The following is a 25,788-nucleotide window of genomic DNA, read 5'->3' as shown; positions in this document are numbered from 1 at the left end:
TAGGAGCGGGGAGATCATGGTCTCCAAGGCCAAGTTCCACCGTCAGGAGTTAAAGGGCCGTGCGAGTGACTCTATTGGTCGTTCGTACGGACTTTTAACTCTCAGAGCAGGGAGACCTGTGAGTAGCTTGCACAGCCCTTTAGCTCCTGATGGCGAACCTACGGATTTCCGCTCCCAATAACCCCATGCGATGCTGCGTAGATAAGGTAGGCTAGATGGGGAAGGGACCAGGGAGATTAGTAAACGAAGACGAACACGAAGATTCTTCGTGTTGTGTCTTTATATACGTTTTTCGGCCGCTGTGTTCGTATGTTTGGTATTCAGGTATACGAATGCACAAGTCTAGTATTTACAACCTAAAGACAAACTATTACTTAAAAGGGCACACAGCGGTATATTTTCATTACCATTACCTGAAATTAAACTTGTCCAGAGAATGGGCCATGTGCTTTGGATATTTAGAGCACCTGTATAGATTTTTCAGATTCATTGGTATGATATCCACATCACTGAATATGAAGCAATTGTAATCATAATCCTTCACTGCCTCCGTATACCCAATATTCATTAGTTTTGCTCTGTTGAACATTGATTGTCCATGCTGTGAACGGCACCAAAGTTTAATTATTGTGTTGCAATAAAGAAGGGTAAATGATGACATTCCATTTGGTGAGTTTACTGATTAAATATGCTGGTTTAAAACAGATATATTATTAGGTTTTTTTTAGTACTATAGTTTGAACTCTGTAAACTGGTCAGCTGTATCAAATGTATGGAAAGATTCACCCACCAGATCATCCCGTGTTTAGCTTTAATACAACTACAGCATAAAAAATAGGTCATATACTTATACTTAAGTATGTGTGACATTTGGATAGAATTTTTAGGCAGACAGGCAAGCAAAATAACACGCCCAGAGCTGGTGTTGCCCCCCCCCAATGTGGGGGCTGTGGGGGGCCTCTCCTAAGCCAGTGGTTTTAACACTGCTGGATAACCCAATGTTCCCCATGTCCTGCAAAACCTTAGGTGTCATGAGGTGATTTCTTGTCACCATAGTGACCTGATTTGTCAAGCCCAGCTCTATGTAATGTGCTACTTCAATCAAAAATGTAGTAGAAATTTAGTTTTTGGTACTCACCACCTCCCTGCAAGGAATATAACCTTTTTTTTAGATTTTCATTTACAATATATACAACAGTGTATTAGACACAATAAAGTAAGTTCACGAGACACATCTATCTGATTTATATAATACTAATTGTGATGGAACCCTCCTTCACTGGGACCACTGGAGAGGCCTAACTGCCAGCCTCCTCCCTATTGACTATGGGCTCTGAGTTTATAAAGACTTCTGTGGCTTCCCCCAGCAGTATATCATGTCATCACTGGCTGAGGGGATTAATCTTTGTCAGACAGCCAGGATCTGCAACCAGGAAGTGACTGCCATTGTTTTTATTTAATATCAGACCCCTCCACCCCATGGTGCATTATTATGTTGTCCCCTTCCCCCCAGTTTCACTACTACAGACATTTACCCCAGCCAACACTGGAACTGGTTTTGGCCAGTAATAGATAGTGGAGGTTGGGACACTATTGTATCGTTAATCCCGTTACTGCCCCTGTTGTCTCTGGGAGGCTTGTTTTTATGTTAATGTGTGTTTTGCTGGATATATCCAGTCCTGTGTGTGAGAAATAAATCAGTCTGGTTTTACCCTACACTGAGTCTCGGCTAGTGACTGGGGAACCGGGGAAAGTGTGTTGTCCCAGGCTAAGGGAGCACAAGTCAGCAGAGGTAGTCGCTCAGACTAGCTAGATCCGTGACACTAATGATTTATCTTGTAGCAGTGTCCGTGGATATAAAGTTATTATAGAGAACAATAGCAGAAAAAGGAAAAGAGAATAGAAAGTAAGAGAAGGAGAAAGAAAATACAGAGAGAAAAAAGAAAAGAACAAATTAACATATTGCATTCACTTCAGTCACACTTCAGGGGTAGTCTTCTTTAAACAGTTCGGGTAAACTGCCATTCTTATAATATAGAGAAGAATATGGACAGTGTTTGGTTAAATTTTTTGGTCCCAGATTTTTCTGAAGAGGTCTCCCTTTCCTTCTCTGTAACAAAATCCCTTTTCCATATCGTATTTGAAATGTATTTGATTTAATACTTCCTGCCATTCTTTTTCTTCAGTTTTTCCCATTTCCTTGCAATACATAGTCTAGCAGCTGAGCAAATATGTATAAACAAAATTTGTTGCTCGATGTTTATTTTGGAAAGGTCTAGAACAGGGGCGTCCAACATGCGGCCCACGGGACCTCGAGGTGGGGCCTGCGTGAGATCGGCAGCCAGGGCAACCGGGATTACAAGAGCCCTGCTGCTTACTTGCACTGCAGCTCTCTCAATGCCGCTCACAGACTTAAGCAGTTCTCTTGTACTGCACAGAGGAAGCGGAACCCAGCGAAGTCGCGTGAATGTACGTGACATCACATGACTCTGCTCCAGTCCTGCTTCCTCTGTGCAGTACAAGAGGACGCAGAGGGAGGCTGCGCCCCCTGCTGAAGTCTGTGAGCGGCATCGAGAGAGCTGCAGTGCAGGTAAGGGGGTGGGGGGGGACGGTGTTTGAATGAGTATGCGTGATTGAGGGAATGAATCTGTGAATGAATGAGTATATGACTGAATGAGTGTGTGTGATAGCATGGATGTGTAAGTGGAGGGTCATGGTACAGGATGGCTGTAAGTGGTGGCTGGCAGCATTATTACACAAGGGGGCAACTAGCCAGGTTTCAGCATGTACTGGCTGACTTGGCATGATAGGAGTGTGATTGCTTACAGCAATCACAGTCCCATCATGCCTAGGTTCCAACAATTACTGGTTGCCTGGGTATGATAAGAGTGTGATTGCTGTTAGCAATCACACTCCTATCATGCCAAGTCATATTGTTGAATTTTTTTGTCCAATTGTGGTGTGTTACTTACTTTTAATAAAAGTGTGGTTAACACACCAAAATTGGACAAAAAATACAATAACAATATTAATTTATATATGATTGTTGACAGCAATCACACTCCTATCATGCCCAGCCAACCAGTACATGCTGGAATCTGGGTATGCCTCAGATTGCTGTTAATCATAATGATATATATATATATATATATATATATATATATATATATATATATATATATATATATAAACATTGTTGTCAATTTTGGTGTGTAACTTACTTTTATTAACCCCTTAAGGACAATGGGTGGTCCCTAAACCCATTGAAAACAATGTATTTTGAGCCCGTACATGTACGGGCTTTGTCATTAAGGGGTTAAAAGTGTGGGGGGGTTTTTTATTATTATTTTTAAAGGTGGGAGGATCATTTTTGGTTTCGGCTAAATGAACCCTGAATTGTGGTGCATCCCTGGAATCATTAGAACTATTTCATTTTTACTTATACAGAATCCTGAATTTGTAGTCATAAAACTTTCTAGGCCCAGAAATCGGTGAGAGGAAAAGTGTCATTTACTTTATTTTAATCTGCATATCTTATTAAAGGCCATATTTTCTCATTATGAAAAATGAGTGCGGCCCCCAAACATATACAATTCTGATGAAGTGGCCCACTGCAGAAAAAACTTGGACATCCCTGGTCTAGAAGAAGAAGAAAGGCCTGTGGGGATAGCATGTTATTTATAGGGAATATAGAGTTTATCAAGCAATTAAATTTGTATTTTAGATTTGTTAACCTCTCACATTCCCACCATATATGTAAGAACGTTCCTAATTCCTTTCTACATCTCCAACATAATGGTGTATTGGATTTATCTATTTTGTGCAATTTCATCGGAACCATATACCATCGATAAGAGATTTTGTAATGAAGTTCTACTATAGTCACACAATGAATGCTTTTCCTAATTTGATGTATCCCCCATGTCCAGCCCTCGGGGTCAATTGTGATATTCAGTTCTGTTTCCCATTTGATTAAGAATGAGGGTTTTAATTCTTCCCTACAACTGCATAGCAGATTAATAGCTCTTGTTAGCTGCTCCCTGTTTTTTTGATTTCCTAAGAAGTCTATCAGCTCATGCGATGATATAATTTTTTATTCTTTGGTATGTAAAAATTTTCTGTGTAGGGATATTAAAGTTCTCCTGGATCTGGACAAAAGTTTTTAGTTTACCTGATACTAATATGTCAGATAAATAAGAGATTCCATTGTTTCGCCAATTATCTATTTGTAAATCGTCAATACTTAATTGTATAACTTGGATTGCAGATGAGGCTGGGAGAGAGTCTACTGCATCAAATTTCTTTCTCAAACACTTAATACTTTGTACTACTCCATGAATTAGAGGGTTGAACTTTGTAGTGTTTAACCCTCTATAGTTATTAATCCAGAACAGATTAAATAGATTATTATGTTCTCTGCTAGGGTCTTCTATTATTATCCATTCTGGTTCTTCTCTTTCATTCCTATTCCACGCTAAAAAGTTAGTAAACATACAGGCATTATGGAGGACTTTATAATCTGGGCAGTCTAAGCCGCCCCTTCTCAGTGTTTTAGTTAATATGTATTTGGAAGTGCTTGGCTTTTTATTAAGCCATATGAAGTTCATACATATTCTTTGGAGTTGCTGAATCCACTTCAATTTAACTCTGAGTGGAATCGTTCTAAACAAGTATAATATTTTAGGAGTGACATATACTTTGACCAGCTCTATTCTTCCAAGCCAGGACAATTAAAAATTCCTCCAGGCCACCAAGTCTTCCCTGATTTTTCCGATTAAATTCTTATAACTAGTCTCTATTACATCTTGAGTCTCTATTACATTCCATTTTGGTATTGTGCCAACTGAATTTAAAACTTGAATTTCTCCAGATCTCACATCTGTCTTCCTAATGTTAGCGTTTGTGTTTTAGTTAGAGTATTGACTATATTGCTCGATAATCTGGAGCAGTGCCTGTATAGAAGTAAGTGGACTTCTATATATAACTTTTTAGTTTGTCTGGAGATACCCACTTAAAGCTGAAAAACTACCTCCCCCGGGTTAGCCCCCCATATTAAGAATTTTTACAAAAGATCATTGCATTTGTTAGATCTTTGTTAGATCAGGTTTGATCAACTGTTTTTTTTTTCGTTAGATCTACTCTAAAATAGGCAATATTAACAATCTTTTTCAGGGGGGCTAATCCGTAGCCAGCCCCCCCTCAACAAAAATTTCAACAAAATGTTAGATTATGATAGCTCTGCATTAGATCAGGTTTGATCAGACAAATTTTTTTGTTAGATCTAGTCTAATTACTGAGATATTTCGTATTTAATGAGGGGGGCTAGCCCCTCCTCAACTGAAATTTGGATTTTTTTTAATGGATTTTGGTAGATATTCGTTAGCTCCGGTAAGATCAACTGTTTTTTTCGTTAGATCTACCATGCAGGAGGCAGTATTCACAATCCTATTTTGTGTGCGGGGAATGGGTATACATACGGGCTGGCCCCCCTCAACTGAAATTTGGATTTTTTTTTATGGATTTTGGTAGATATTCGTTAGATCCGGTTAGATCAACTGTTTTTTTCGTTAGATCTACCACGCAGAAGGCGGTATTCACAATCCTATTTTGTGTGCGGGGGATGGGTATACATACGGGCTGACCCCCCCTCAACTAAAATTTGGATTTTTGTTTATGGATTTTGGTAGATATTCGTTAGATCCGGTTAGATCAACTGTTTCCTTTCGTTAGATCTATCACGCAGGAGGCAGTATTCACAATCCTATTTTGTATGCAGGAGGATGGGAATACATACGGGCTGGCCCCTCCAACTGAAATTTGGAATTTATGTCCCGCTGAGCTTTACCTCTGTTCCGTGGAATTCGGGGGTGGTCCGCACAGGGCGCCTGAACACCTAAGGCCGGCCCTGGAAATGCTATACAAAGCTAAAAGATAGGAAATAAAGCATTTAGGAAATAAAACCTACCCCCCCCACACACACAAAATAGGATTGTGAATACCGCCTTTTGCGTGATAGATCTAACAAAAAAAACAAATGATCTAACCGGATCTAATGAATATCTACCAAAATCCATTGAAAAATGTCCAAATTTCAGTTGGGGGGGCAGCCCATATGTATACCCACCCCCCGCACACAAAATTGAATGGTGAATACCGCCTCTTGCATGATAGATGTAACAATTTTTTTTTGATCTTACCGGATCTAATGAATATCTACTAAAATCCATTAAAAAAAATCCAAATTTCAGTTGAGGTGGGCCAGCCCGTATGTATACCCATCCCCCGCACACAAAATAGGATTGTGAATACTGCCTCCTGAGTGGTAGATCAAACGAAAAAAACAGTTGATCTAACCGGATCTAACGAATATCTACCAAAATCCAATTAAAAAAATCCAAATTTCAGTTGTGGTGGGGCCAACTCGTATGTATACCCACCCCCCGCACACAAAATAGGATTGTGAATACTGCCTCCTGCGTGGTAGATCTAACGAAAAAAACAGTTGATCTAACCGGATCTAATGAATATCTACCAAAATCCATTAAAAAAATCCAAATTTCAGTTGAGGGGGGGGGGGCCCAGCCGTATGTATACCCATCCCCCGCACACAAAATAGGATTGTGAATACCGGCTCCTGCTTGGTAGTTCTAACAAAAAAAAAACAGTTGATCTTACCGGATCTAACGAATATCTACCAAAATCCATTAAAAAAATCCAAATTTCAGTTGAGGCGGGGCCAGCCCCCCTCATTAAATATGCAATATCTCAGTAATTAGACTAGATCTAACAAAAATTTTGTCTGATCAAACCTGGTCTAACACGGAGCTATCATAATCAGTAACATTTTGTTGAAATTTTTATTGAGGGGGGCTGGCTATGGGTTAGCCCCCCCTGAAAAAGATTGTTAATATTGCCTATTTTAGAGTAGATCTAACAAAAAAAAAACAGTTGATCAAACCTGATCTAACAAAGATCTAACAAATGCAATGATCTGTAAAAATTCTTAATATGGGGGGCTAACCTGGGGGAGGTGAAAAACTTGCACAGCAAATACTCCAAACTGCTTCCTGGAGTCTGACGTTGCTAAGCCGCTACCACCAGGTGATGCACACGACGTGTATCACCAATAGACGGCTTTCTCAAGTGCTGACTTGAGTGGATCATTATCATGTTGGTTTTTTTTTATAGTAAGTGGCACATATGGGGTCTAATAAAATAAATATTATTTATTTGGGATTTGGGATTTACAATCCATGTGCCTGTTTTTAAGGATCTGGAGAATGTGAGTGCAAGTCTAATGGGAATATTGTGGATATCTCTTTACGTGTATCATACATTTGTCACCCATTTGTATTGTATGTGTAAAGGACACTTTATGGTTTACCAGCTGACACGCGTGTTGAGTAGGGAACAGGTCAAATTGTGGCAGGTTTGTCCACAGCCTGCAGAGAGACTACTCTTTTATGGATACTCTGGATGCTGATGACTAGTTCCATCCTCCTTAATCCCCTCTTGCTTTTACCTCCATCCACCCTAGTCACACCACCACCCCATTTCCCTAGGTTGTTTCCAAAAACGCGCTAAACCATATGTGCCATGTCTGGAATTGTACGCTGCTTTGACTGTATTTCGGAACTTTACGTTAACCTGAATTTGTATCGTACGTGTATTGCCCTGCAATGCCTTGCAGTAACCAATGTATGAAGACAGATATCAACCTGTTTATTGTATTTCTGTATTAATAAAACCGTTTTAAATAAAAAGTTATCCATGAGTGGCAGTCTGGTTTCTGCACCTCTGTCCCAGGCTTTGTTTAAAAGCAGCAGACATGAGCTCTAAGGGATCCGTGTATAAAGTGGATTTACAGGCAAAAAGAGGTTTTTGTTGTTAAGATGATTTGCATATACCTTTTTAGAATCCCTTGCAATATACGATTTCTGTGAGAAAAACAAGTCTTTAGGCTTGTCTGGTGAATGTAAGTTAGGGTTTGGCAATGCTGCCTTATTTATTAACTTTAAGAAGGGAGGGGATTTTCATCACCATAACAACATTTACACACAAATATTTGCAACATTTAAACACATAGTTTGAATTAACCCTTTGAAGACCTTTGAAGATTATTAGGTGACAACCAGGGCTGACAGAGGAGAGACCAGCTTATCACTAGGTTGTTGTCAATGGTAAAGGATATTATCGTATGTCCTGTGTTCACAAAGGGGTTGGTTAGAGTCTGCTCTTACCTGTTCCACCACATATATGCCATAGTCACCTTGCTGCTTCTGTAGGAAGGGGTGCATATAAAAGAGCCAGTAGGTAAGATGTAGTTCTCGATTCCTGAAGGGTATTATGATGGCAATTTTCTGTAGAGCAGTACAGTTCTTTGGCTTACTATGGCCTCCAAATGTTATATTAAGATTTTCCAAAATTATTTTGTCGATGGACACATTTATTTTAAAGTCAACATCCAAGGGACCTGTTAGTATTTGCAAACAAAATATAAATCATTAATATTTTTGAATTTTTGGCAAATTCGTTAACAAATGTAGAGGCTTTTATCATTGTAAAAAACATAAGCCATATCATTCAGTATGGCCAAAGAGGGAGTAAGATGTGTAGGGGGTGCAGTTTTTTTCAAAACTTGTTATGTGACTTTATAAGTAGAGCTTTATGAGTTGAGTACACTTAAATAGAAACTAACATAACAGTTCTTAGTTATTTCAGTCCAAAAAAGTATTTGTAGACAGTGGCGTAACTACAGGGGTCGCGACTGCAACCGGGCCCTGGAGTTCTGCCACTCAGGGGGTCGGCTGGGAGTGGGATTGGAAGCCGCCTCCGGCGCCAGGGGCGGGCTGGGCAGGGGGACAATTGGCAAGCCATATTAAATTTTAAAAAAGAAAGTATTAAAGTAGCGCCGGCCGGCCCCATCAGCACCCAACGGCCGTGTGCAATGGACGCCTAGTGATGGGAGCAGCATGAGGGGTGAAAGGTCCGTGCGAGGGGGCGGAGCTTTCAGCCCTCACGCTGCTCCCATCACTACGCGGCCATCAGATTGTTGGAAATCTAATCTAAACGGCCGCTGCCTGCTGATGCTGCTGGCCGGCACTACTTTAATAATTTATATATTTTTAATATGGCAAGCCGATCCGGCATATTAAATAAATAAAAAAAAGTAGCTCTGGCCGGCGGCATCGGCACGCAACGGCCATTTAGATTTACATTTCCAGCAATCTGATGGCCGCCTAGTGATGATGAGACTGAGAGCAGGGTGAGGGGTGAAAGCTCCGCCCCCTCGCACTGCTGCGAGCACCGGATGTCGTGTCGCTGACATCTTGTCGGCATAGAGAACGGCAGTCTGCAGCTACCAGAGGACGGAAGTCAAGATGAAAAAGCCCCAAAGTGGAAGAAGTAGAAGGTCAGTAAACAAATTTATTTTTTTGTACTAACTGTATATTTTTTTGTATTTTTTAAAAACAAAAACAATCGGTATGTGTGTGAATGTAAGTGTGTCCGTGGGGGACAAACAACATAATGCAGAAATCTCTGTGTCTGTATGTGTTCACAAGTTCAACTCCCCAGTGCCACCTCTGTCCCCATTCAGCCCCCCCATGTCATTGCTGTCCCCATTCAGCTCCCCAGTGTCACTTCTGTCCCCATTCAGGAGACAGAGTGCCCCATGATATGCCTTTTAACCCCCGTTATGCCACTCTGCCTCTATAAATGCCTTTTATCCCCCTATACACCACTGTCTCTATAAATGCCTTTTAACCCCCTATATGCCACTCTGCCTGCAGAAATGCCTTATACCCCCTATATGCCACTCTGTCCCATGATATGCCTTTTAACCCCCTATATGGCAGAGTGGCGTATAGGGGTATAGGGCATTTCTGGAGGCAGAGGGGCATATAGGGGGTTAAAAGGCATATCAGGGGGAAGAGTGGCAAGCCTGGGGCAGATGTGCATAACTGGAAGGGGGCAGGTTGGCAAATAAAAGGAAATAACAACAAAAACCAAAAATGTAGATAGTGAGAAGGGGGTAGATGGTGTGAGAGGGGGTAGATTGGGTTGGGGGGGACCCTTAACAGATTCTCGCACCGGGGCCCTGAGGCTTCTAGTTACGCCCCTGTTTGTAGATCAATCAGGTAAAGCAGATAAGACATAGATGCAGACAAATGTAGAGAGGGCTGACATTTTTCTATTTTACTATACAGGTTCTGTCCTGCTTTGAAATATCGGATGCTGGCTAGCGATGCCACTACCACACACAAGACCCCGTTACCCTCCAATTTTCCCTTTAAATGGGGGCGTTTCCCTGACGTCATTGAGAACGTCCCGATAGCAGTGGAACTGTCCTGGCCGCATCCCGCAAGGGTAGCCGGAGCTCATAAGTTCCCAGGTATGATGCATAATATACATAGAAACATAGGATTTAAATTGCTGATAAGAACTATTCAGCCCATCTACTGCAGTCTGCCCATTTTTCCTGAGGTAAGACTCAGAACTTAATCATGCCTGATCTTGTATTCTTTGATTCAGAATTGCCTCTGAACTCTCTCCAAAATGTCAATATTCTTCCTGAACTGTGCACAATTACTCTAGGTAAGGTCTGACCAGAGGCCCTCTTGCTGCTACCAACCCAGCACACACTGCTTGCCTTTTTTGAAGATTTACTGTATGGCCTGCTTACTTTTAAGTCCTCAGATATAATTGTTCCAATTCCCTCTCTTTTGTTGTCACTGACAGAAGAGTGCCTACAATGCTATATTCTGTCACAGAATTTATAAAATACCATACCATTAGGATCCTTTATAATATCACTAATATTAAAAATATGGGTCCTAATACAATTCCTTGAGGTATTCCACTGTTAGCAAAACCTTTTCTCTGAATATACATTTACTAGTACTCCTGTCATTCATCCATTGTCTAATCCATTTAAATATATTAAAATCCAAACACTGCAATTTTGTCTTCTAGGGGGGATAGTGGTGAATGCCTTACTGAAATCCATAAAGACTAAATCTACTGTTCCTCCTTGGTCTATTATTTAAGCTTTCATGTTTCATGCCATCATGAAAAAGGGGGCATGGAACATCACAAAGAAAGTAGCGGTGTGCAGGAACCTTGGGAACTGCCATTCAGAAGAAAAAGTCAAAGTAATAGGCTAAATCACTGTGAACGTTGGTCACTGTGCAGGCAGTCCTCTGCGTTGCACCTACCGTATCTGGGATGACGTGAACACCCAACGCTCAAGGGCAGATGTGCAGGTTGACGCTGCTCGTTTGCAGCATTCGCTACTTAATGAGTAAGTCGCTGTGGTATGTCCGCGGCGCGTGCGCACTGATGTACGTGACAGCGCGGCACGCCCATGAAGCTCGCGGGTTACAGTGCACACAGACACGGTACATCAGTAGTATGCCGTGCGCGACAACACTGTTCTCTTGCTTCGCTCGCAATGACGTTATTCTCTATTCCTGTTTGTCATTTTCTGCTCTTTCCCGCACTTGTTCCTATTTAAACCCTTAGTTCCATTACTGCAGTGCCCGTTCAATAGAGTATTACTGTTATTTGCGCTGGGTATTTGTTTTTCCAGTTCCTTGTGCTATATCTGTGTCTACCTTGTACCGAACCTTGGCTTGCCTTTTTTTTTTTTCTCAATTCTCAGTTTATTGAAAGAGAAAAAAATACCATTGACACATATATCATAAAGAGCACATACCAGGAGCAGTATTCAAAGGAATGGTACAGAGTGCCAAAAACGCAGTACATTACTCATCAGGCACAATCAGAACAATAGGACATATAAACAATCTGTACATGGGTTATTGGTAAAGCACACACAAAAAAAAAAAAAAAACAATCCCTCAGAGCACTGCCAAGGGAAGGCGCAATAAATGGCACGACCTGAGAAACTGAGTAGCTCAATACCGAGCCAAAACTTACAGAGAACCAAACATTAACAAAAATAAAAAAATAAAAAAAGTGGATGCAGTGTCGTAAAAACTAAGAGTACAGCAGGCTGCAGAGTTACACAGTAGCAAAAGAGATATAGGTAACGGCGAAAGACCATACAGGTCATACAGTACAGAGTCACGAGGTAGGTCAAGGGGGATCCAGGACCGGCGGAGAACCAGGAAGACCCGACAGAACCCTCTGAAAGGTAGGTGACTTAAGGAACTCCCTCCACGGCAACCACTTCAGGCCATTCTTATACCCCAAACCCCTAGAGGACGACACTAGATCCTCCATATGGCAGAGAAAGTTAACCCGTTTCAACCAGGCGGCGAGTGGGGGAGAGACAGGCTGCTTCCAAAACCCAGGGATGGTAGCCCTAGCGGCATTTAGGAGCTGAATGGTCAGGGAGCGTTTGAAGGACCCCAGACTCGACCGCGTGTGGTGGAGGACAGCACCCTCAGGGGTGAGGTGGAAATCAGGGTCCGCAACCTCCCGAATCACTGCCGCAACAGCGAGCCAAAAAGGCCTGACCAGGGGACAATCCCACCATATATGGAGATAAGAGCCAATACCAGAACCACATCTCCAACAGCATGGCGGGACGTGGGGCAAAAAGTTATGGAGTTCTGCTGGGACCCGATACCACCTAGAAAGCAATTTGTATGAGGACTCTTGAAGCCTGGAGGAGATAGCCCCTTTATGGGTGAGAAGGGCAATCTTTTCCCAGTCAGCATCGTCCAACGAGAGACTCAAGTCCCTTTCCCATAAGCTGAAAAAATAAGGTTTAGTCTGTGAGCGGTGCGTCAAATACAGATTGTACATGGTAGATAAAAGATGGGCATGGCGACCCTCATCAGCACAAATAATCTCAAACGGGGAGTAAGGGGCGGCAGGGTCAAAGGCCGGAGAAAACGTTGTGAGAAAATGCTTGATTTGGTGGAGGAGAAATTGCAGGTGAAAAGGCACCGGGATGACCTGCGTCAGGGAGGAAGCTGACCGTAGCGAATTGTCAAGAAACAAATGATGGAGTCGTAGTACCTTCGTCCCAGCAGGCAAGAAGCGCCGAATGACACTGCTACCCATTCCTGGGGGGAAGGCAGGGTTGGAGGAGACAGGATAAAGGGGACTCGGGGACCTCAGCCAACCCATACGTATCAAATGGGTCCGGAGGACACGCAAAGTGGGCATAAGCGTCGGGTGATTGGGTATCAACGGACGGCGGTGCTGATCCTCCAGCCAGGGGACGGCTGCAATCTCGGCCACAAAGGAGGAGTCTTCAATGCAAACCCACTGCTTAGACGTGCCCGCCGTCCACTCTACCACCCTACGAGCATGGGAGGCTATCCAATACCCCTCAATGTCCGGGAGGCCCAGACCGCCACGATCCTTCGGGCGGACCAGGTAATTAAAAGCTAATCTGGGGGGTTGTCCCGACCACACATACTTGGTAAAAGCCCTGCGCCAAGCCTTCAAATACGACCTAGGGAGGTAAACGGGGAGGGTTTGAACCAGATATAAAAACCTTGGGAGAATGTTCATTTTCAGAACACCCACCCTGCCAAACCAGGAGATATGCGGGAAAGACCAGCGACGTAAATCAGTGATAACCGATGACAGAAGCGGGTCAAAATTAACCCTAACCAAGGAGGAGAGGTCCGCAGGAATATGGACACCGAGGTAAGTCAGGCACTTATCCACCCATCTAAAGGGGAAACGTGATTGAATAGCAGCCTTTATGGAAGAAGGTATATGGGACCCCAAAATCTCCGACTTCTGAATATTTATTTTGTACTGGGAGACCGCGTGGAATCGCTGGAGCTCAGCCGTGACATGCGCGAGGGACTTCAGGGGGTCAGAGAGCATACAAAGCATATCATCTGCGAAGATGGAAAGCTTGTATTCAACCCCAGCTACCGAGAGGCCGGCTATATTACGATTGGAACGGAGGGCGTTAGCCAAGGGCTCTAACATGAGTATAAACAGTAAGGGTGACAGGGGGCAACCCTGTCGCGTGCCATTCGTCAACAGAAAGCGTTCCGAAAGAACACCGTTAACCCTCACACAAGCCGAAGGCAAGGTATATAAGGCCCTCACCTGATGGAGAAAGCGAGGGCCGAGCCCCAACCTCTCCAGCACCCGAAACAGGAAGGCCCACGAAACTCTGTCGAAGGCCTTCTCCGCATCGAAGGAGACCAGGAGGAAAGGGGCACGTCGTGACTGAGCTACTGCTAAGAGATCAAGCACCTTAATGGTGTTGTCTCTGGCCTCCCGCCCGGGGACAAAGCCTACCTGATCACTATGTATCAGGCCCGGAATGAGTGGAGAAAGTCTGAGAGCCAAGACCTTTGCAAGGACCTTGAGATCAGTGTTGATCAGCGAGATCGGGCGGTAACTGCCGCATAGTTCAGAGTCCTTGCCAGGCTTGGGTATCACCGTAATGTGAGCCGCATTGGAGTGGGGGTCAAGTCGACCTCCAACAGCCAGCGAGTTGAAGAGGGTGACCATGTGTGGACCCAAAACTGAGAAGAATTTCCTGTAATATAAGGGATTAAAACCGTCCGGTCCCGGACTCTTCCCCTGTGGGAAAGACTTAAGGGCCTCCTCTATCTCCTCCAGGCTAATGGGAGAATTAATGTCCTCTCTCTGTATATCAGTGATGCGCTTGCGGAGGTGTCGAGCCAAATAGGTATCCATAAGCGAAGCAGTAGCTGCATCGGGTTCAAGGCCCGGGGAAATATTATACAGCTCACGGTAGTAATCCACAAAGCACGCGGCTATCTCTTTAGTCGTGTGGTGAAGGGCACCCCTAGAATCTCTAACCTTGGGGATATACGTGGCCACCCTCTTAGCACGCAGGACACGCGCAAGTAGTTTCCCAGGCCTATCGCCTAGCTCATAAAAATGTTTCCTCGCGAGAAGGAAATTTCTTCGCGTTTTGAAGAGCCGACTGACATCCAGGGGGAGTCGATAGAGATGATGGGAAAACCTAGGTGGCTGGCAACTTCTGGCGCTTAGTGCGACGAGGCCTGGGGGACCAATCCGTAGCAGGATCACGGAGCGGAGCGAAGATCGGGCAGGTGGCTTCCCAATCCGGGATAACCAGGTGCGGCAGGTGAAGATCTTGCAGGAAGCGGGGGACATCAGCAGCCTGCCGAAGCACAAAAGTGTCGCCGTCCCGTCGGGCGATAAGGGCAAAGGGGAACCCCCATTGGTAGGGGATGGAGGCCTCCCTGAGAGCCATAGTAAGGGGCTTGAGAACGCGCCGGGTCTGCAGCGTAGTTGGAGACAGGTCTGGGAAGATAGAGATGGGATTACCATCCCAGGTGAGACTCACCCGCATTCTACAGGCCTTCAGGATACTCTCCTTTAGGGGGAAGTCCTGGAGGCGGCAGATGATATCCCTTGGAGGACTGTTAGCTTCGCCCCTGGACTGCAATGCTCGGTGCGCCCTGTCAAAAAGGATCTGGGTATCAGCAGGCCTTTGCAGGGCGTCATTGAAGATAGTTTGGAGCGTGAGTGCGATGTCAGGTGGAAGAACCGATTCAGGAACTCCCCGTACGCGTAGGTTATTCCGGCGACCTCGGTTATCGAGGTCCTCAATCTTGCGGACGAGAAGCCGGAGTGTAGTGGTCTGGTCCGACATCTGAGAGGTGACAGTATCAACCGTAGTGACGATCTTAGCATTGTCATGCTCAACAGCGGCCACGCGGTCGCCCAATTGTTGCACGTCCGCTTTAATTTCAGCCAGAGTATCACGTATGCCCTGCGTAGCCTTCTCTATCAAAGGAATCATCTCCGATTTCGTAGGGAGACGACGTAGAGCGTCTTGCAGAGCGAGTTCGTGAAGCGGCGGGTCAATACAGGAGTCTTCGGCTCCCTCCTCATGGGAACTGGCGGGTGACGGCGCCATCTTGGGGAATGAGTCCCGAGAATCTTGATCCTGGGCTGCGTGGAAAAACGCACGCACCGAGGTGGTAGGTTGCTTATCCCTACTCCCCTGTGGTTTCGGGGTCCCGGGAAGCTTGGTGTGCTTGCCCATGGTAGCATAAAACGTGTTTTTTTTAAACAATACGGAGAGGGTCCTGCAGAGCTCAAGGCTTAGGCAGCCATCTTGGTCGGCTGGTAACCACGCCCCCCCCCTTGGCTTGCCTTTTGACCTTGATCCTGTGCCGCCTGCCCTGACCTCAGATATCCTCAACTTTGCTTCTGTGCCGCCTGCCACGACCTTGGACTTCCCTGTTTTTGGCTTTCTCTTGTGAATTTGCTATACCATCTCTGCTACGTGGGTCCAGCTACCTGTTCTACCCCAGGGTCCTGCTTAACACACTGGAACCTTAATCACTGGCATTGCGATAAGGGTGTTTACATATGTTTTATGTTGGAAGGAGGGGGGCAAGGGACAGAGAAGGCCCAGATTAGCTGTGGAAGTTGGGGGACTCAGGGGTAATTTTCTCATCAGGGCCCGGGGGTTTCTAGTTACGTCTCTGACCTTAATCCTACTAGTCTTGCTCAAACTGTTTGCATAATGTATTATCATTAAACGCTTTATTTTCTGTGTGCCTACATTGCCCTATTCTGTGTCCTATTACGCAGTGAAATGTAGTGTGTAGTGTGCTACATGAGTATTTGTAAGTGGGGTGAGATGGCGTGTGTGTTAGTATGAGTAAGTGTGTGTAATTTGTGTATGTGTGTTTGCATATGTGTGCCAGAGTGTATGTTGGAAGGGGGGCAGGGGGCAAAGAAGGCACAGACAAGTTGTATGAGTGTCACCAACCGGGTAAACAGGTCGGGAGCCCAGACGCAGGGGATACAAGGGGTTCTGTCTGTACCCCACGATGCATAATGACTAGATAGATGTTACAGGCAGGCGCAAAGAAACAAACCGGAGGCAGAATACTATGATATAGTCTGTATTAAGGCAGTTGGCAGGAAAAACAAGTACAGGTAAAAGGTCTCTTGGCAGAAAGCCCTCTGGTGGGGAACACAGCAGGCAGCCCACTGGCGGGGCTTGATGGCAGGGAGCCCACTGGCGGGGCTTGGCAGCAGGAAGCCCACTGGCAGGGCTTGGCGGCAGGAAGCCCACTGGCAGGGTGTCAGGGTACCAGTGAATCAGAACGGAGGCAAAAAGGTACTGGTGAAAATGTTTATTAAAATAAAATAATAACAAGAATCCAAAGCATAAGACAAGCGGGTGGTCATGGATCAAGCCAAGGTCAGGAGCCAGAACGGGTAGTCACACAAGCCAAGGTCAGGAGGCCAGAAATCCACGTAGTCCAAAATCAAGCAGGAATCAGCACCAGAATAGGAGTCAGGCAGGCCGGGTCATACACAAGAATCAAACACTGGAAGCACGCACTCACGGGTCTGGAACCACGAAAGGGCAACCAGCAACTGAGCTAGCTGGTTAGTATAGTCACAGCCTGCAGGAAGAGGAGGGGTTAACTTGGACACAAAAGTTATAAGAGGAAGGGGGTGCAGCCAAACAGAGAGCCATGAGGAGGAAAGCCAGTATAGGTAGGCCGAAACCCTGAAACAGGGCACTCGGCTTGCGAGCCCACTGGCAGGGCACTTGGCTTGCGAGCCCACTGGCAGGGCACTCGGCTTGGGAGCCAGGAACAATTCAGGTACGGGTACGCAGGAAGCCAGGAGCAAGTCAGGATCAGGTACAGGGCCAGAGCAAAATGGTCCTAAAACTTCAATGCAAAGGCCGTGACTGAAGGGCAGAGCAGGTTTATATAGGCAGGGGTCAATCCAGGTAAGAAGGTTCAGCTGCTTGCAATAAGGAGGTCTGGGTGCTCCAGAGAGAGAAGGGCGCCCACTAGTGGTTGTAGAACAACATGGGCATAACAAAGTATGGAATACTCCTAGCTGAGTAGGGTAGAACCTGACAGTGAGGGAAATGATGGCGCAGGCCAGCTGTTTGGAGCAAAGATAGCACAGATTAGCTGTTTGGGGGCACTGGCAAGCTGGGGCAAAGATGTCACAGATAAGTTGTTTGGGGGGCTGACAAGCTGGGGGTAAATATGGCACAAACAGGTTTGGGGGTTGGGATAGTGCTGATAAGCTTCTTGGGTCTGAGGAAAAGGTGGAGCTCACAACCTGTTGAGGGCACAGGTGGCACTGTGGAACAAGGTTCTTGGCCCGAGAGAATTTTTGCCCCAGGGCCCCGTGGTTTCTAGTTACACCACTGGTGGCTGACTGTGATGTCTTCTCTCTAGATCTGATGCTGTGTGATCATAGCTGTGATGTCAAGCACACGGAAAAGGTCTTGAAAGAGGTCACATGATTTGAGGATGTTAAGTAAGGGTGTGTAAGTGACAGTTGGAAGGAAGCCAGCAGAGCAGAAACTGGTACCTCTACAAATCTTCTAAACTGTTTATTAAAGGTGTAAAAAGGATTTCCAGAATCATTTCTGCAAGTATATAAATGTGCAAAAGCTCCCTACAGGTTTCTGGCTACTCTCAGGAACATTACAGTTTGCCACTTGGGATGATATAATGTTACTAATGTGTTAAAAAGAAGGTGCCAGGCCTCTCTTGTTGGCAGAAATGGCAGTTGGATGGTATTTTTATTATTAGTCACTGTGAATTATAACCCAGTATTATGTGACATGGCTATCTCACGTTGGTCCTTTACATGTTCTGTCAATTACAATGTTTTAATAATTTGGTTGTGGTTGTCCCTAATGGTATATATGCCTCTACATTAAAGAACAATGGATCCATCTATAATTAGAAAAAAACGAATTGTTACATTACACAATTGAGTGTAAGCCAAAAGGCCTCCCTCTCCCTCTCCTGTCGCTCTTTTCTAAAAGGACAGAATACTTCAGTATATAGACAAAGCTAGGCCCTGACTGGCCATTGGACAAACTAGAAAATGCCAGGTGGACTTGTGTCCTTTACTGTCACTTGAGTAGCAGATGCAGTCCTTCAGTGTGAGATCACTAGCTAGATGGACACAGCTACATGCCTCAAATGACTGCACATGAATAATTTATTATCCACTGTCCTCACAATATTAGGGCAAAGTTCACTCCCCACTCTGGCCCTAGACTGGCCCTAGACACCCTACAGTTGCAACAATCTCAACAGAGTGCATGGGCAACAAATTATGTCATAATAATTTTCGATAACTGAGCAGAGTGTAGTGGGGGCAGGTAGTGAAGAGGGAGGAGATAAGCCCTCTTGCTGGGGAACAGGCATGTAGTTGAGTAACAGTTACACGTGGTAGCAGAGGGGGAGGGAAGAGGAAGGGTTTAGCTAGTCCTGACCTTGTGCAGCCTAACAGATTTGCCCGCTTGAGTGAAGATGTTGGGTGCAACAGCTCAGGAGTAGCTGTACTGGAGGAAGCTATTCCTTCTTACAGCCGAGGGAACAGCCCCTCTACTATGGGTGGGGTTGAGAGTGTAAGACAGGTTAGACAGGTTGTGGTGATAGAGGACTCTATTATTAAGAAAGTAGATAGGGTAATCTGCTGCTCTGATAGGCTCAACGGGACAGTTTGCTGTCTCCCGGGTGCTCAGGTCCGGCATGTTGCTGACAGAGTGGATGGATTATTGGGAGGGGCTGGGGAAGACCCGGCTGTCATGGTCTATATCGGTACCAATGACAAAGTCAGTGGAAAATGGAAGGTCCTAAAGAATGATTTCAGGGAATTAGGAGGTAAACTGAAGAAAAGGACCTCCAAGGTAGTATTTTCAGAAATATTAACTGTGCCACGCGCAACAGTAGAAAGGCAGCGGGAGATCAGGGAGGTTAATGCGTTGCTAAAGTCATGGTGTAGGAAGGAGGGTTTTGGCTTTCTACAGCACTGAGCTGATTTTGCGCTTGGGTACAATCTTTATAGAGGTGATGGATTGCACCTAAACGGAAGAGGGTCTGCTGTGCTAGGGGAGAGGATGGCTAGAAGGCTGGAGGGGTTTTTAAACTAGTGATAGGGGGAGGGACACAGAGATCTTGAAAATGGATTTGGCACAGAAAGGAGAGGGGCTTCAGATCAGAACAAGGGGGTGGAGATGGGGGAGGGACAAGATCAGAACAGAGGAGATATGTATTAATAAAAATTCAGGATAATATTAAATGTATGCTTGCTAATGCAAGGAGCCTAAATAACAAAATGGGGGAACTAGAGGCAATAGGATACACTAAGCAATATGATATAATAGGCATAACAGAAGCATGGTGGGATGAGACCCATGACTGGGCAGTTAACTTAAAAGGTTACATGTTATGTAGGAAGGACAGAAAAAGCAGGAAGGAAGGTGGGGTATGCATGTATGTTAACAACGAGCTTAAGTCAAATATTAAGCATCTAGAATGCGACAAGGGAAATGTGGAAGCTTTATGGGTAGATATCAACTTGGGGCAAAAAAAGGAAATTAACTACTGGTTGGGACATGTTATAAACCACCTAATGTTAATAATGATGAGGAAGAACATCTGTTAGAGCAAATTGAGAAAGCTGCACATCTCGGTAACACATTAATTCTTGGAGATTTTAATTACCCGGACATAAATTGGGATAGAGGGACTAGTAGTTCTGCAAGGGGGTTCAGGTTTTTGAACCTGTTAAATTACACCTTCATGTCACAACTCGTACAAACACCAACTAGAAAGGATTCTTGTCTGGATCTGATGATAACAAACAATGTTGATCTTTTGTCTAACATTCAAGTGGGGGAGCACTGAGGAACACTGAGGAAAAATGGGAGTATTTTCGAACAAATATTAGCGGGGTACACTTCTCAGTATGTACCACTAGGAAATAAATATAAAAAGAAACAAATTGAAACCAATGTGGCTTATTGGGGACGTTAAGCAAAAAAATAAAAATAAGAAAATGGCTTTTAAAGCATTTAAATCAGACGAATCAGAGGCATCCTATATAAGATATAAGAAACCAATAAAGCATGCAAAAAGGTGATTAGATGGGCTAAACTAGAAAATGAGAGAGTGATAGCCAAAGAGAGCAAAACTAACCCCAAAAGATTCTTTAAGTACATAAATTCTAAAAAAAATAAAAAAATAAAAAATGAAAATCATTAAAAACGGAGGTGGAAGTGTTGGTTAAGGAGGGCCAGGAAAAAGCAGAAACTTATTTCCTCAGTATATATTAAGGATGAACCTATGGCAATGGATATACATAGGACTACTGAAAAAAATTGCAGTCAAACTGTGATTGGATGGCTCAGGACAAAGTTAATGTCAACAAAGCTCCGGGGTCTGACCTCTGTTTCTAATCGTTCTTTCAGGAATTGTACCAGAGGATTTGTGGAAGGCAGATGTGGTTCCTATATTCAAAAAGGGTTCAAACTCTGTGCCCAGAAATATAGACCTTTGAGCTTAACTTCTGTGGCCGGGAAAGTATTTGAAGGCTTATTAAGGGATAATATTCAGGAATTCATTGGGAAGAACAGTATTATTAGCAAAAATCATCATGGTTTTATGAAACATAGGTCATGTGAAAATGTTATTGCATTCTACGAAGAAGTAAGTAGCAATGTAGATCAGGGTGTTGCAGTGGATGTAATCTACTTGGATTTTGCCAAGGCGTTTGACACGGTTCCACATTCAAACCAGGGGCGTACCTAGAGTATTTGGCACCCGGGGCGGATCCTGTAAGTGGCACCCCCCCCCCAAATGTAAAGACATCTACAAAATTATGTTGGCAAGAATATTTATTGCACCAATTTGTAAACTGTATGCCAACTGTAAACAACAAGAAATCTGAAAAAATAAATTAATAACTTATAAGTAAAATAAATACGTTTTAAATAACATTTACTGAACATATAATAGTGCTTTCTTTAATAACCCTCCAAAAAAACAGCGTCCACATTGCCCACATAGAACCTGACCAGCACCCAAATTACACACACATAGGACGTGCCATCTTTGCCCCCAAACAGCCCAGCATGAGTCAGCATTGTTCCCAAACAGCCGAGTGTACGCCATCTTTGTCCCATAAACACGCTACCTGTGCCATCTTTGTCCCATAAACACCCTGCCTGTGCCATTTTTGTCCCATAAACACCTATGATTAACACAAACACTTTTACAGTCACTCACTAATTCACTTTCATTCACACATTCCCCCTATCCCCCCGTCTCACTTCCTTCTCCCTATCTACCCCCTCCTAACTATCTACCCTCTCCCCCCTTTGAAGTTCACTTACCTTTCAGGAGTCCTGCGGTGGGGGTGCAAGGCCTCTGTCTCCCAGCCACTGTATGGAACAGTATAGAGTGATGGGAGTTATGATGTACTTTAGAGCATAATTATATAATGAAAAAGACATTCGAAATGGTACAGCATAACACCCATCACTCTCACACACTTACCAATCCACACATATACCAATCCACACACATATACCAATCCACAAATATACCAATCCACAGATTCCACGTATACCAATCCACATTTACCAATCCACATTTACCAATCCACAGATTCCACACATACCACACATACCAATCCACATTTACCAATCCACAGATTCCACACATACCAATCCACACTTACCAATCCACAGATTCCACACATACCAATCCACATTTACCAATCCACAGATTCCACACATACCAATCCACAGATTCCACACATACCAATCCACTCTCACTGTCACTGTCACTCTCACTGAATGATTTCCTACCTTTCCTCTTTTCTTCTTACAGCAGTCAGCTCCTTTTCTTCCTCTTCGCTCCTCTTCTTCTGTCTTCTTCCGGTTCAGAGGGCACGGACGGCGGTGGGCGCGGCTTCAGTGTTGTGCGCCGGGATCTGACAACAAACCCCGGTGCACAGCAGCAGTTGCCGCGCGGATCGCGAGGGAGCGGTATCGGAGTTCTTTAACAGACCTCCAGCTCCCTTGAGTGATTTTAAGCCGGGTCAACCGGCTTAAAATCACTCAAGGGAGCCGGAGGTCTGTTAAAGACCTCCGATAACGCTCCCTTGCGAGCCTTCTCCTCCAGCGGCGGACATTACTGTCCGTCTCTGGAGGGGTGCCGGCAAGTTGGCACCCCCTGATGAGCGGCACCCGGTGCAGACTGCCCCCCCGCTAGGTACGCTACTGATTCAAACTGAAGGAAATTGGTCTAGATGCAAATTCTTGTTCTTGGGTAGAACATTGGCTTAAAGATAGAGTACAGAGAGTTGTTATAAATGGTAAATGTTCAAGCTGGTCAAAAGTGCTAAGTGGTGTCCCTCAGGGTTCTGTGCTGGGAACAATTTTATTCAACATATTTGTAAATGACCTGGCAATAGGTATTGAAAGTCATGTTTCTGTGTTTACAGATGACACTAAACTTGGTAAAGTAATACAGTGCAAGCGGGATATTACAGTGCTGCAGAGGGATCTAGATAGACTGGGGGACTGGGCACACAAATGGCAGATGAAATTCAATGTAGAAAATGTAACGTTATGCACTTCGGGGTAGGGAATGCACAAGACCTCCGTTGAATGTATGTACTAACTTACCTAAACCAGGAGGCAATTCAGGACATGCAGGTTGACTAAATTCTCTTGAGCTATTTTCATTGGTATATATTCTCCTGTACAAGTTTTTGAAGCTTCTAGATATGAATGTTTTGTAAACTGTAGAAATAAAAGTATGAATATCATTGAAATATATTAATTTGCAATCTCACACATTTTTTCTATTTTTTTCAAACAGAAGCAGGCCAAGTAGGGAATCCCCCTAAACAGTGGCGACTCTAGAAACAATATATAGGGGGGCACACAAGATACCACAGTCAAATTGGGGGGGCATTAATAATTTCCACCATTAAATCATACCACTGAAAAAACATATATATATATATATATATATATATATATAGCCATAAGCAATGTACTATGGAATGATACTTTTGTTATTGGACAATACAATACTTGATCATTCAACATGGGAAGCCTGAAGCCACAATTTAGTACGACTAATCCTTAAAATCCTTTCATAACACAATACATTAACTTTTGCACTAAATGATTTCAGGGCCTAATATTAGACCCTGCTGCCGATATATATATAAATATTAGATCCTACTGCTGATATATATATATATGAGCCCCTGCTGCCCATATATATTAATATTAGCCCCAGTTGCCAATATATATATTAATATTAGTCCCTGCTGCCGATATATATATATAAATATATATATAAACATTAGACCCTGCTGCCAATAGCAGGTATAGATCAACACATTAACACACAAACCCAGCTTTGCATGTATAGATCAATTGAAATTCACTTGTGATCTCAGCACAACAAATAAACAGAATCAGACATACAAATCCTGTATTTGCAGGTATACAATAATAATATATGAAATTGCAGGTATAGATCAAATAAATACATGGAAACAGCATTGCAGGTATTAATCAACTGAACAAGACATACAAACCTTGTATTTGCAGGTATACATAAATAATGTATGGAAACATAGATCAATTGGAATTCACATAAAAACACAGCATTAAAGGTATATTTAAAATCCCCTGAATAGATCACAGGTTGCACACCCCAAAGCCAGCCCCAGCGTCCACACTACCCACATAGAACCTGACCAGCACCCAGATAACACACATACGATTTGCCATCTTTGTCCCATATACACCCTGCCTGTGCCATCTTGGTCCCCAAGGCTCAAACATCCTGCTAGTGCCATCTTTGCCCTTCCACAATTATACATCTATGATACACACAAACACATTAACTCATGCTCTCCCTCATTCAGACAATTCATCCACATATTAACTCATGCTCTCCCTCATTCGGACAATTCATCCATTTTAAGAAACTACGCCCCTTGGAGCTTCAAATGAGGGGCTACATGTATTTCTAGGACAAAAGTTGAGTGCACAAATAATGATGGAATATGTTGCTTTGGCTAGAAAATATGTTTTTTCTAACCATAGCGACATGTTCGTTTGTGTCTTGCGCACTCCAGGTTTGTACTAGACACACATACAGCCCGTCATTTGATGCGCCAAGGGGTGTAGTTCTTGCAAATGTGTACTTTTTGTGCCATAATTTAACTTCCTACGTGAGCAGTAATGCCACGTCAAGGCTTCAACCCTAATTACTGATCATTCACACCCCTTCCATTCACTCGCAGAAGCACACACCATACTTTCCATACATTCACTCACAGAAGCACTGAGGATGAGATGGTTACTCATGTAGTGCACAGGCTAAATGGCTGATTTTAATAATATTTGCAGTTTATCAGGATTTCAAAAATTACCTCCCTTTACCGTTGGCTAAATTTAACCCCATGATCAAAGGGATCATGGGATTAAAAATTAGTATCGGCCATTTTTAAAAAGGGAATGTGACTTTTTATAGCTATATGATCACTGTGGTAACATTGGCTACCACAGTGATCATTTAGCTAGAATACTTAAACTTTTTTTTTTTTAAAGTTAAACTACTTTATGTTTAAATAATTTAATTTGGGGGGTCTCTAGGCAATTTTGATCTTTTTTTATCTGCCTTTAGAGACCCCCAAATCATTTATTTTTTACTTTTTTTTACATTTTTATTTTTTTACTTAAAATTTTTTATTGTTTCTTTTACAAGCTATATATTGTTGGAAAGGTGGGGTAATTACCTTTTCAACGGTATATGTTGGGGGTCTGTAGCTGCTTAGATGCCTGAGATACAGGCATCTAAGCAGCATGCCCCCATACCTCTTTAACTGACAATTGTCAGTTGTTAATAAAGTTGCGCGGTGACGTCATCACGTCATTGCGCAAGACGTCACCGGGCGGAGCGGGTGGCCCCCGGTGATGCCCTTCAGTTTGAGGGGCAGATCGCCGGGGTAGGTGGTGAT

At 43.8% G+C, this 25,788-nt stretch overlaps 1 protein-coding gene across 1 annotated transcript in view; it reads right to left on the bottom strand.

The window, feature by feature from the left end:
• LOC128497856 (beta-1,4-galactosyltransferase 1-like) overlaps positions 1–10,359 on the bottom strand; it is a 45,250-nt gene extending 34,891 nt beyond the window's left edge. The window contains exons 1-3 of the mRNA XM_053468094.1: positions 10,277–10,359; positions 8,241–8,478; positions 414–601 (exon numbers count right to left, since the gene is read on the bottom strand). Coding sequence (XP_053324069.1) covers positions 414–601; positions 8,241–8,478; positions 10,277–10,359 — 509 coding nt within the window. The remainder of the gene's footprint in view (positions 1–413; positions 602–8,240; positions 8,479–10,276) is intronic.
• Positions 10,360–25,788: the final 15,429 nt, after the last annotated feature.

This window comes from Spea bombifrons, chromosome 1, assembly GCF_027358695.1.
Source record: "Spea bombifrons isolate aSpeBom1 chromosome 1, aSpeBom1.2.pri, whole genome shotgun sequence".
Taxonomy (NCBI): domain Eukaryota; kingdom Metazoa; phylum Chordata; class Amphibia; order Anura; family Pelobatidae; genus Spea; species Spea bombifrons.
This window is presented reverse-complemented; position numbering and strand designations above follow the sequence as displayed.